This window comes from Hypanus sabinus, chromosome 25 (genome assembly GCF_030144855.1).
Source record: "Hypanus sabinus isolate sHypSab1 chromosome 25, sHypSab1.hap1, whole genome shotgun sequence".
Taxonomy (NCBI): Eukaryota; Metazoa; Chordata; class Chondrichthyes; order Myliobatiformes; family Dasyatidae; genus Hypanus; species Hypanus sabinus.
The window spans coordinates 11,466,228-11,479,306 of NC_082730.1; the positions used below are offsets into that span (position 1 = coordinate 11,466,228).

The following is a 13,079-nucleotide window of genomic DNA, read 5'->3' on the forward strand; positions in this document are numbered from 1 at the left end:
GGCTCTCATAGATGAATTCTCCCAAGCTACCTTATTACTTGCCCTGCCTTGCTCTATACTTTCCCTATAACTCAAACGTTACTTTCTGCATTCTACTACCTCAGTATACTTCTGTACGGTATGCTCTGTTTGCACGATGAAAGCTTTTCACTGTGTCTTGGCACGAGCTATAATAATGGTCCAATTCAATCCGATGTGGACTCTCCATTGTTGAATATAAGACGCAGAGAGTGTTGGATATCAAGGGATGAAGGAGAAAAATAGAAAGAGAGAAAGGAAGTAAGAAAGAGCAAAATATGGTCCCCATCACAATTAGTGCAGTGAGAATACCTCCAGAGGGAGTGCTTTGTTCTCTGTATAAGATGTGAGAATTCTAGGAGATCTCCAGCTCCCAGGTAACCAAATGCACCAAGCTGCAGCTCCTCAGAGAGTGTGTAAATGATCTGGAGCTGCGGCTTGATGTCCTTCAGCTCATTAGGGAGTCTGAAGAGGTGATAGGTAGGAGCTACAGGGAGGTTGTTGTCCCGTAGGTTGCAAAAGACAGGTGACTGGATGACTGTCAGGAGAAGGAATGTAAATGGACAGCCGGTGCAGAGTAGCCCTCTTGGCCGCTCCCCTCAATAATAAGTCTCTCACTTTGGATACTGTTGAGGGGGAATGACCTACCGGGGGAAGGGGCACAGACTCTGGCTGTGAGTCTGTCACTGTGGATCAGGAGTGCAGAGTAGTGAAGAGGAATGTTAGGAGATTCCATAGTTGGAGGAGTAGAGGCGCGAAGCTGTGGACACAATAAAGACACCCAGATGGTATGTTGCCTCCCTGGTGCCAGGGTCAGGTATGTCTTGGACTGGATCCACGGCATTCTAAAGGAGAAGGTGAGAAACTAGAAGTCTTGGTACATATTGGCACCAATGACATACGTAGTAAAGATGAACAGGTCCTGAAGAGAGATTTTAGGGAGCTAGGTAGAAAGCTGAAAACTAGGACTTCCAGGGCAGCAATCTCTAGATTGCTCCCAGTGCCACGTGCCTCTGAGGATACGGATAGGAGTATTTGGCGGATGAATGAGTGGTTGAGGAACTGGTGCAGGGGGCAGGGCTTCAGATTTCTGGATCATTGGGCTCTCTTCTGGGGAAGGTATGACCTGTGCAAAAGGGACGGGTTACACCTGAACCTGAGCGGGATGAATATTCCTGTGGGCAGGTTTGCTAGAGCTGTTCAGGAGGGTTTAAACTAATTTGGTAGGGGTATGGGAGCCGGAGTGATAGGGCAGAGGATGGGGTAGTTGGTTTACAAACCGAGGTAGTGTGTAGCCAGACTACTAACAGGGAGCGGCTGATGATAGGGCAAAGTTGCAATGAACGGGAGGAGTTGTAATGTAAAAGGGGATAAAATCAAAAAGGGTGATGAAGACAGATTGAAGGTGTTACGTTTGAATGCACGTAGTATACGGAATATGATTAGATGAACTGGTAGCACAGTTACAGATTGGCACGTGTGACAAGGGGCCTAGGCGAGGATGGTAGGGAGTGCTGGGAATATCCAAGACCAGAATCGAGACATGCCTTTGAGACCGAGATGAGAACAGGGCTCTTGAGAACCTGACGAGACTACATGGGAATCCAAGTGACACAGAAATCCTAAACGCAATCACGGACTGAACCAAAGTTGTGCTGATGGTTGAGTACCGAACCTGAATTCAGTTGCTCTTTAAATATTGAAATCTTGGCACTAAAACATGGACGCCAATAAGCAGAGCGGACCAGAATCTTGAAAGGGACTGTGCCAACTTGCCACACTCCAGAGAATTGGAGCATCTAAGCATCAGTGGCTGGTGTGGTCAGGTACGTACTGTAACAGGCATGTATGACATTGTGCGCATCAGCGAATCGTGGCTGAGAGAAGATTATAGCTGGGAGCTTAACGTCCAAGGATACACATTGTGTGGAAAGGACAGGCAGGTAGGCTGAAAGGGTAGGATGGCTCTGTTGGTTAGAAATGAAATCAAATCAGAAAGAGGCAACATGGGATTGGAAAGTGTAGAATCATTGTGAGTAGAGCCAAGAAACTGCAAGAGTAAAAAGACCCTGGTTGTGAAGGTGTGGTCTACAAATTACAATGGGAGGTAGAAAATGTACGTCAACAAGGCAATGTTACAATAGTCAAGTAGGTGGGGAAAATCAAGTTGATGCTGTGTCCCAAAGGGGGAATTTGTAGAATGCCTATGAGATGGCTTTTTAGAGCAGCTCGTGGTTGAGCCCACAAGTTCAGCTATTCTAGCTGAATAGATGAGCCAGAACTGTGTTGTGCAATGAGCCAGAATTGATTCGAGAGCTAAAGGTAAAGGAACCCTTAGGAGCCAGTGATCATAATGTGATTAAACGCTCCCTGCAATTGGAGATGGAGAAGCTAAAGTCAGATGTATCAGTATCACAGTGGGGTAAAGGGAATAACATGGACATAAATTACAGAGGAGCTAGCCAAAATTGGAAAAGAACACTGGCAGGGATGATGGCAGAACAGCAATGGCTGGAATTTCTGGGAGCAATTCAGAAGACGCAGGATACATACACTCCAAAGAGGAAGAAGTATTCTAAAGGCAGGGTGACACAACCGTGGCTGACAAGGGAAGTCAAAGCTCACATAAGAGTCAAAGGGAGGGCATATAATAGACCAAAAATTATTGCGAAGTTAGAGGATTGGGAAGCTTTTAAAAACCAACAAAGGGCAACTATTTCTCCTTGGAGCGAAGGAGGATGAGAGGTGACCTGATAGAGGTGTACATGATGATGAGAGGCATTGATCGTGTGGATAGTCAGAGGCTTTTTCCCAGGGCTGAAATGGTTGCAACAAGAGGACACAGGTTTAAGGTGCTGGGGAGTACATACAGAGGAGATGTCAGGGGTAAGTTTTTTACTGAGAGAATGGTGAGTGAGTGGAATGGGCTGCTGGTAATGGTGGTGGAGTTGGATACGATAGGATCTTTTAAGAGGCTTTTAGATAGGTACATAGAGCTTAGTAAAATAGGGGGCTATAGGTAAGCCTAGTAATTTCTAAGGTAGGGACATGTTCAGCACAATTTTGTGGGCCGAAGGGCCTGTATAGTGCTGTAGGTTTTCCATGTTTCTAAAAATGTTTTAAAGAAGGTAAAAATGGAATACAAAGGTAAGTTAGTCAATTATATAAAAGAGGATACCAAAAGTTTCTCAGATATATAAATTGTAAAAGAGAGGTGGGAGTAGATATCAGACTGCTGGAAAATGATGCTGGAGATGTATTAATGGAGGACAAGGAAACAACGGACAATCAAAATAAGTATTTTGCATCACTCTTCATTGTGGAAGGCACTAGCAGAATTTCGGGAGTGCCAGGGGACAGAAGTGTGTGAATTTGCCATTATTATTGTGAAGGTTCATGGGAAGTTGAAAGGTCTGAAGGTAGATAAGTCACGTAGACTAGATGGTCCACTGCCATCTGAAAGGTCTGAAAGAGGTGGCCGAAGAGATTGTGGAGGGATTAGTAATGATCTTTCAGAATAAATGGATTTTAGTCTGGCTCCAGAGGACTGGAAAATTGTAAATGTCACTCCACTCTTCAAGATAGGAGAAAGGCAGAAGAAATGAAACTATAGGCCAGTTGAGTGGTTGGAAAGACGTTGGAGTTGATTATTAAGGATATGGTTTTGTGGTACTTGAAAGCACATGAAAAAATAGGCCATAGTCAGCATAGTTTTCTCAAAGGAAAATCTTGCCTGACAAATTTGCTGGAATTCTTTGAAGAAATAACAAGCCAGATAGAGAAAGGAGATTCAGTTGATATTGTGTACTTGGATTTCAGAAGTTCTTTGACAAGGTGCCACTCTAGAGGCTGCCTAACAAGTTAAGAGCCCATGGTATTACGGGAAAGATTCTAGTATGGATAAAGCAGTGGCTGATTGGCAGGAGGTAAAGATTAGGAACAAAGTGAGCCTTTTCTGGTTGTTTGTCGGTGACTAGTGGTGTTCCACAGGGGTCTGTGCTGGGACCGATTCTTTTCATGTTATATGTCAATGATTTGGATGATGGAATTGATTGCTTTGTGGCCAGGTTTGCAGATGATACAAAGATAGGTGGAGGGGCAGGTAGTTTTGAGAAAGCAGAGATGCTTCAGGAAGACTTAGACAGGTTAGGAGAATGGGCAAAGAGGTGGCAGGTTGAATACCGTGTCTGGAAGCGTACGGTTATGCACATTGGTAGAAGAAATAAAAGCATAGATTATTTTCTAAATGGAGAGAATTTCAAAAATCTGAGGTGCAAAGGGATTTGGGAGTCCTCGTGCAGGATCCACTTAAGGTTAATTTGCAGGTTGAGTCTGTGGTGAGGATGGCAAATGCAATGTTAGCATTCATTTCAAGAGCACTAGAATATAAAACCAAGGATGTAATATTGAGACTTCATAAGGCAATGGTGAGGCCTCAAATAGAGTATTGTGAGCAGTTTTGGGCTCTTTATCTAAGAAATTGGAGCGGGTTCAAAGGAGGTATACAAAAATGATTCTGGGATTGAAAGGCTTCTCATATGATGACTGTTTGATGGCTCTGGGCCTGTACTCACTGGAATTCAGGAGAATAAGGATGTATCTCAAGTTTAACTGGAAAGCACCAGGAAACCATAATATAAAGAGTGAGGCACTTAAGAAAAATCATGAGGGACGCTAAATGAATAATTACTCTTGTTAAACAACAATTAGCTAATTCAGGTGCTCTAAAAGACCTCGGAGCCCAACACTCTCTGGCTCCCAGCTTATAACACTACCAGATGATATTGACCCAGTAATCTATTTGTGGGAATGTTGTGCACTGAATAAATTTTGGACAAGATAATGTGGAGCACAAGCCCTGAAACAGATGAGCTGGAATACTATGGAAGAGAGCTGTTTATTCCTGCGCCTAATTCTCATTCTCATACTCTCAAATTTTTCAGTGTGCAAGTTGGAGGCAACGTTGTAGCCTGTGAAGGTGGGTGCAAAGCCATTGTGGACACTGGGACCTCCCTCCTCAGCGGCCCAACCACGAGCATCAGTGTGATACAGAGCAGCATCGGGGCCATGTCTAGTGGCGAAGGAGAGGTACGCTGAAACCAAAACCATTTCCGGATTCTTGTTGTGACGATAACCTTGCTCTTGTCTCCTTTTTAAATCCGAGGGCTATCTGCTGGAGAGAAATATGTAGGAAAGTTAACTCCCTTTATTGCTACAGTCATTGTGTTGAGGAGCCGCAGTCCTTTGGCCTACCGTGCCTGTCCTGATCAGGTCTCCATCTATACAAATCCCATCTACCAACGCTTGATCTCAAAGTTTAAAGTAAATTTTATTATCAAAGTACGTATATGTCATCCTATACAACCCTGAGATTCATTTTCTTATGAGAACACTCAATAAATCTATCGAATAATAACCAATGAAAGACTGCCCAATTTGTGGGTTCAACCGGTGTGCAGAAGACAACAATCTGAGCAAACCGAAAAAGAAGTAATAATAATACTAATAAGTAAGCAATAAATATCAAGAACATGAGATGAAGAGTCCTTGAAAGTGAGCCTATTAGCTGTGGGAACATTTTAAAGATGGGGCAAATGAAGTTGAGTGAAGTTATCCCCTTTGTTCCAGGAGCCTGATGGTTGAGGGGTAATAACTGCACCTGAAACTAGCGGTATGAGCCCTGAGGCCTCCTGTACCTTCTTCCTGAAGACAGCAGCAAGAAGAGAGCATGACCTGGGTGGTGGTGGGGTCCTTGGACACTGCTTTCTTATGACAGTGCTCCTTGTAGATCTGCTTAGTGATGGGAAGGGCTTTGTCTGCGATGGACTGGGCTGTATCCCCACATTTCTCGAATCATTTCCTCTCCGTGCACACTTCCGAATGTCTTAAACATTTTAATTAAATCTGCCAATACTATATCCTGTGGTAGCTAATTCTGTACACACTGTGCAAAAAAAGTTGTCCCTCAGTTTCCTTTTAAATAATTCCTGTCTCTTCTCAAAACTTATTCCCACTAGTTTTAGACTTGTGGAATAAGACTGTGACCATCCACCTTATGATTTTATTTACCTTTATCAGGTGACACTTCAGCCTCCTTTGTTTCAGGGAAAATCGTCCCTGCCGATTTAGCCTTTCCTTATAACTAAAGCTGCCCCATCCCAGAACCATCCCAGTGAAACTTTTCTGCACCCGTTCCAGTTTAATGACACCCTTCCTATAGATGGGATAGACTGAGATTGTTCTGAGGTCCAATGGGCCAAAAAGCCTCCATCTCTGTCACAATGAAATATTAAATGTGATCAAATCTGTCCAGACCAAACACCAGCTAGATACCTCCAGGAACTCAGCCATGGACGGTCCCAAACCCGGCTGTGAAAGGATGAGGGTCGAGCATGGGGCTAGCAACCCCATCCCGTTAAAACCCAGAGCTACGGAAATGTAACCGGAAGCTCCAAAGACCTTGTCCCTGGGAGAGGAGGATCTTTGAGGATTGGCTGCACCTGGGGACATTATGACGTACTGGCCCAGGACAGAGAACTCTGGTGAGCTGGTGTCAATGGCCAATGCACCATTGAGTGTGATGGACTAAGAAGAAGACCCTTCTTCAAGGTCTCTGTTGAGGAAGATAAAACAGTGTTTGATGCAACGCACACAAAATGCTGGAGGAACTCAGCAGGCCAGGCATCATCTATGGAGAAGAGTACAGTCGATATTTTGGGCCGAGACCCTTCTTCAGGACTGGAAAGGAAGGGGAGAAGTCAGAATAAGGGGATGGAAGAAATACAAGATGGCAGGTGATAGGTGAAACCGGGAGAGCGGAAGGGGTAGAGCTAGGAAGTTCATTGGTGAAAGAGGTAAAGGACTGGAGAAGGGGGAATCTGATAGGAGGGAACAGAAGACCATGGAAGAAAGGGAAGGAGGAGGTGATGAGCAGGTATGGGGATAAAGTGAGGGAAACAGGAATGGGGAATGGTGGGGGGGGGGTTAATTATTGGAAGTCAGAGAAATTGATGCTCATGCCATCAGGATTGGAGTCTACTGAGACAGAATATAAGATGTTGCTCATCAACATGAGTGTGGCCTCATCGTAGCAGTGGAGGAGGCCATGGACTGATGTCCGAATGGCAATGGGAAGTAGAATTGAAACCTGCTTGATTCAATATGAGACAAGTTAATACAATTCTGTGTTAATTATCTGAGGGTATTCCAGATGGCTGTATATACACTCAGTGGTCACTTTATTAGGTATACATAGAAACATAGAAAACCTACAGCACAATACAGGCCCTTCAGCCCACAAAATTGTGCGAACATGTCCCAACCTGAGAAGTTACTAGGCTTACCCATAGCCCTCTATTTTTCTAAGTTTCACGTACCTATCCAGGAGTCTCTTAAAAGACCTTAACATATCCGCCTCCACAACCACTGTTGCCAGCAGCCCATTCCACGCACTCACCACTCTCCGAGTAAAAAACTGACATGTCCTCTGTACCTACTCCCCAGCACCTTAAACCTGTGTCCTCTTGTGGCAACCATTCCAGCCCTGGGGAAAAGCCTCTGACTATCCACATGATCAATGCCTCTCATCATCTTATACACCTCTATCAAGTCACCCTTCATCCTCCGTCGCTCCAAGGAGGAAAGGCCGAGTTCACTCCACCTATGCTCCTGTATTTGAGTTAATGCAAATATCTCATCAGCCTGTGGCAGCAATGCATAAAAGCAAGCCAAGGCATTCAGTTGTTGTTCAGACCAAACATCAGAATGGACAAGAAATATGATCTAAGTGACTTTGACCGTGGAATGTTGGTGCCAGATGGGGTGGTTTGAGTAGCTCAGAAACTGCTGATCTTCTGTGATTTTCACGCACAGCAGAATCTAGAGTTTACAGAGGATGGTGCAAGAAACAAAAAAAAAGTGAAGAGCTGTTCTGTGGGTGGAAACGCCTTAATGAGAGAGATCAGAGAATGGGTGGACTGGTAGGAAGGCGACAATAACTCAAATAACCATGCACCACAACAGTGGTGTGCAGAAGAACATCTCTGAATGCACAGGACATGGAACCTGGAAGGGGATGGGTAGCAGCAGCAGAAGATCACACCAGCTTCCACTGTGTGGCTACTTTATTATGAATGCTCCTCTATCTACTAAAGTGGCCACTAAGTGTATTTCACATTCGTGAAAAACTCGGCACCTGCTTCCCCATGTATGATCCACTCCTTACCAGTTATACGTGTAATGTTCAGTCCCCTGCTCGGTGAGATGTAGTCCATCATCTGCTTTAGGAATTTCCGTCCAGCTTCCAAGTCATACCATGACATGTTAGAGCACCATGTCATGGTTGACTGTGCGAGAGTAAAGGTCATCGATAGGTTTGAGGGAGTACAGAGAGAAGTTACAAGAATGTTACCAGGACTTGAGGACCGCAGTGACAGGGAAAGGTTGAATAGGTTAGGACTTTATTCCCTAGAGTGCATAATAATAAGGGGAGATCTCATGGAGATAAACAAATTCAAGTGGGGTACAGATGGGGTGAATACATTCAGGCATTTTCCCCCTTTGGGTGGGTGAAACGAGAGAAGATGTCATGGGCTTGTGTTGAAAAAGGGAACCCGAGGAGTAACTTCTTAACACAGGGAATGATGAGAGTGTGGAACGAGTTGCCTGCAGAAGTCGTAGATAAGGGACCAATTGCACCATTTAAGAGAAGTTTGGATAAGCAGATGTATTGCAGGGTATGGAGCACTACAGATATAGTCTCTAACCATTGTTGTGTTTTCGCAGATGGCCATTGATTGTGGCAGTTTGTCCAGCATGCCTGATGTGACCTTCATAATAGGAGGAGTTGAGTATGTCCTTCCTCCTGAGGCCTACGTTCTTCAGGTAGGTGCATGTTTCCTGCCAAGAAGAGTGACCCCTTTGACTCAACAGAGAATTGGAGTTGCAATATTGTATAGAACATTAGCAGTACCACACAAGTGCCAGTGCAGAGGAAAACAACACATGTAAATTGATTTAATATTGAGGCCCATAGCAAACTTGAGCAAAATCACTTCATCTTCCATCTAGGCTCAAGGTCTCCTTCTAGAGCAAGAATTCCTAATTTCCTTTATGCCATGGACCCCTACCATTACCCGAGGGATCTGTGGACCCCAGATTGGGAACCCCCTGCTCTAGACACAAAATCTGCAGCTTCGGCTGACCCACTTTCTCTGCCTGAATCAGATCCGGTCATGTATTGGTAAAGATCTAAAAAAATAAATAAGCATATGAAATGTGTTGTTTGTGTCATCGCCTGTGATGTGCTGGGGGTAGCTGCTGCCATACTTCCAATGCCAACATAGCATGCCCACAATTTACTAACCCTAGCTTGTACATTTTTTTTGAAATGTGGGAAGAAACCGGAACAATAGGAGGAAACCTACGCAGTCACAGGGAGAACATACAAGCTTTTTATAGCCAGTGGGAATTTGTGATGGTTTTGGGTTTTCTGACTGCAAAGTTCTAAACTCAAATGAAGATCTTAAGCCATATCTTTCAGAGACAGCTGTAGGTACACTCACCAAAAGGTGGTTACACTGTCGTCACCAATTCTTCAAAGACGAGTTCACTTCTCTGTTTATCCTCCATTATGAGTGTAGCTGCCAATACCCACTATCTGAACAGTGGGTCCCCCTCCCTACCAAGGAGGCAATACTTCCAGCTAATAATGTAGATTAAACACAGTTCATTTATTTTTAGTCATATGCATTTAACTTTAAATAAGAGTCTTAAAACACATTTAAAACTCACAGGAGTTTTCTATCTTATAAAAGATTTCCAAATTACAAATGATTTCTAAAGCACAAACAAAGGTACAATTCCTATAAGCTGCAGATGAACAAACTGTCTGTTGCAGAAACTGAAGGCAGCCTCTGTTATAGTTTTCACCCTGACTCTATCTATCAATCAACCACGCCTCACCTGGATCCACCAATCACCTGTTGCTCGTCCCGCCCACCCATCCATGCTACCCTTCACCACTTGTTACTGGCCACCTCCCCACTACTCTGCCAGTCCGGTCCTGAAACTGTGCCTGGCCATTTCCTGCCACACAAACTGGCCCCTAACTGTTTGACCCACTGAAATCTTCTACCAGTTTCTTTTATCTTCCTCTTTCCTCTGTCGGGTGGACACGAACAAATTAGTGAAAGAATCAGTTCATTCCTGGCCACGTTGGTCCATCAAATACAAAGTAATTCATTAAAACCGGATTGGCTGGTCATAGGATCAGCAATGCCTATGATAACTTGCCGTAGGAGGATGGTACACAGGAGGAGGATATTTAGTATAAATTGGCATTAAGATTGGCACAACATTGTGCACCAAATGACTTGCCCAGTGCTGCACTGTCACAGTATATGGGAAATAATTTGGAAAATGTGTAGCTTGGCTGGTTGATGCCTGGGTTGAATTTTTCCATGTCCTGTGTATTAAATTTATTTGAAATACAACCGTGTGGCTAAGTATGACTCATTAACCCAGTCTATCCCATGTGCAGTATGAGAATCCTTGGGGAGAGCTGCAATGCAACAGTGGATTCCAAAGTATGGACATTCCTCCCCCTGCCGGACCATTGTGGATCCTTGGAGATGTCTTCATTGGATATTATTATGCTGTATTCGACAGAGGAAATAACCAAGTGGGATTGGCTAAATCAGCATGATGATGAGTCGGAATCAGGCTTATTATCACTGTTGTGAATGTCTTGTTTTGCATCACTTCCTCAGCTAGAGGAATACAGTTATACAGTTGACTGGTTGATGGAAACCTGATCTGTTATGGCTTTCTATTTTTCAAAATGGCTTTAGAAATTTTCTATCCTCAGACGTTTAATGGAAACTTCTATTGTTTTCTCGTTATGTGCTGTGTCGTATGACGTGGGCGATCTTGGTCTTTCTATGATCATGATTTTTCTTGGCAAGGAGCTTCTAGCAAAGGCTATTTTTAGTTAAGCAATGGATAAGAGGTGTTTATGGGAATATGGGCCAAAAGAAACAGGTAGGACTAGTTTGGTGGGACCATGGTCAGCATGAAGAAGTTGGGCCGAAGGGCCTGTTACCGTGTTGTATCAATCTGTAAATCTTCTGCAATCCTGTAATGCAGTGTTTAAACCTAATGCCATAAACCTTTGGATTTAAGATGGTGACAAAGCTGGAGTTTTGTTGAAATAATGTCAGGCAACAATTATGCCTGTCAATATCGGAGAAATCTTGGTAATGGGGGCTTTTAAACAGTCCCTCTAACCAACTGTATAAAATCCTTTTAGAAGAGACATGGAAAAGTTTAGAGGGATATAGGCCAACTGCAAGCAAATGGACAACATGGTTAGACTAAGTGCATTGGGCCGAAGGGTCTGTTTCTGTGCTGGGTAGCTCTACGACTTTAGGACTGCTCTGCAAGGTTGTGGTTCAGTCACTTATGAGTCAGAATGGTTATGGGTTCAAGTCTCACCCAGAGACTTAAGTGCAGAATTTCGAACGATGATCTGGTACAGCATGAAGGGAGTCCTGGGCTGTTGGAGGAATTCCTCCCAGATGTGACATTGAACAGGGACCCTGTCCGCTCGCTCTCTCTCTAATCTGTGTGGAAGTCTGCCTCACTGAATGAATCATTCACAATGATATCCCCAGGCTCTTTTGTAACTTCCTGAGTAACATTCGAAATAAACATTATATATTAAATTCGATCTGTGCCCTTGGGTTGATTCAAACTTTATATCTCAAAAACTGAAAATATACAGCCGATGCCATATTTCATCTGAATTCTAATACATTGTAGCTGGAAACACAATCTATTTGCACTCTCCTCTGTCTAGCTAGCCTTGTGGAGAACTGCCAAGATAACTGGCATTCTTTTTGAAATAAACTCACACATTGCCAGGTTTTGGCATGATCCAACATGACAGAAATCATCCCTGTCAATTCAGCAAATGGTCTGTAAACATGCAGCCTCATTGTGTAAAATGAGTGCTTGTTAAAACAAACTGGTCAATGCAAAAAGTTCAGAATTTCTTTGATTCTCAACCTCCATTTCAACAAAATAAACCTGATTGAGATCCAAAATTATGGAAACAGATGTTTCTCCAATCACTTCATAATATTTTCTTTTACCTAGAGATACTGTGGGGACTGTTCCTGCCCTTTCAAATTGTCATATCAGACACGATGCCCCCAGTTAGGGTACCTTCAACAGTAAGTCACGAACACGAGAGATTCTGCAGATGCTGGAAATCCAAAGCAACACACACAAAATGCTGGAGGAACTCGGCAGCATCTGTGGAAATGAAAAAACGGTCGAGGTCTTGGGCCTAGACCCTTCTTCAGGACACTTTCTTCAGTGCATTTCAGCAGTAAATCTGTAGAAGATGGTTAGAGTTTTTTGTGACACACCAAACCTCCTTACCCTAAGAATGTAAAGGCGCTGGCGTGCTTTTCTCTTATGTCTCTTAAAGAGTCATAGAAAAGTACAGCACAGAAACAGGCCCTTCAGCCCATCAAGTCTGTGCCAAACCATTTAAACTGCCTACTCCCATAGACTGGCACCTGCACCATAGCCCTCCTTAACCCTACCATCCATGTACTTATCCAAACTTCTCTTAGACGGTGAAATCAAGCTCGCAAACACTGCTTGCATACTCTCGCCACCCATACTTCTCATGTTCCCTTTAAACTTTTCATCTTTCACCCTTAACCCATGACCTCTCGTTCTAGTCCCACTCAATCTCAGTGGAAAAAGTCTGCTTATACTTGCCCTATCTACACCCCTCATAATTTTGTATACCTCTATCAAATCTGCCCTCAATCTTCTAAACTACAAGGAATAAAGTCCCAACCTATTGGATAGGACTTTATTCCTACTATCGGACTTCCTTCTTCCTATTTCTGGCCTCACTAGCACGTGACTTGGGTAGCATCCCCGGAGGTCCTGCCCTTTAACTTGCACCTGTCTCCCTGAATTCCCTTTGCAAAACCTCATCACTCTTCTTACCTACATCATCGTTACCAACATGCACCTCAATC

General features: G+C 43.8%; 1 protein-coding gene across 2 annotated transcripts in view; it reads left to right on the plus strand.

Annotated features, from left to right (window-relative positions):
- The window catches only part of LOC132381011 (cathepsin E-A-like), a 44,725-nt gene extending 32,984 nt beyond the window's left edge, over positions 1 to 11,741 (plus strand). For both annotated transcript variants that reach the window (XM_059950089.1, XM_059950090.1), the window contains exons 7-9: positions 4,962 to 5,106; positions 8,803 to 8,901; positions 10,559 to 11,741. In XM_059950089.1, the coding sequence (XP_059806072.1) occupies positions 4,962 to 5,106; positions 8,803 to 8,901; positions 10,559 to 10,723 (409 nt within the window). In that variant the 3' untranslated portion in view covers positions 10,724 to 11,741. The remainder of the gene's footprint in view (positions 1 to 4,961; positions 5,107 to 8,802; positions 8,902 to 10,558) is intronic.
- Positions 11,742 to 13,079: the final 1,338 nt, after the last annotated feature.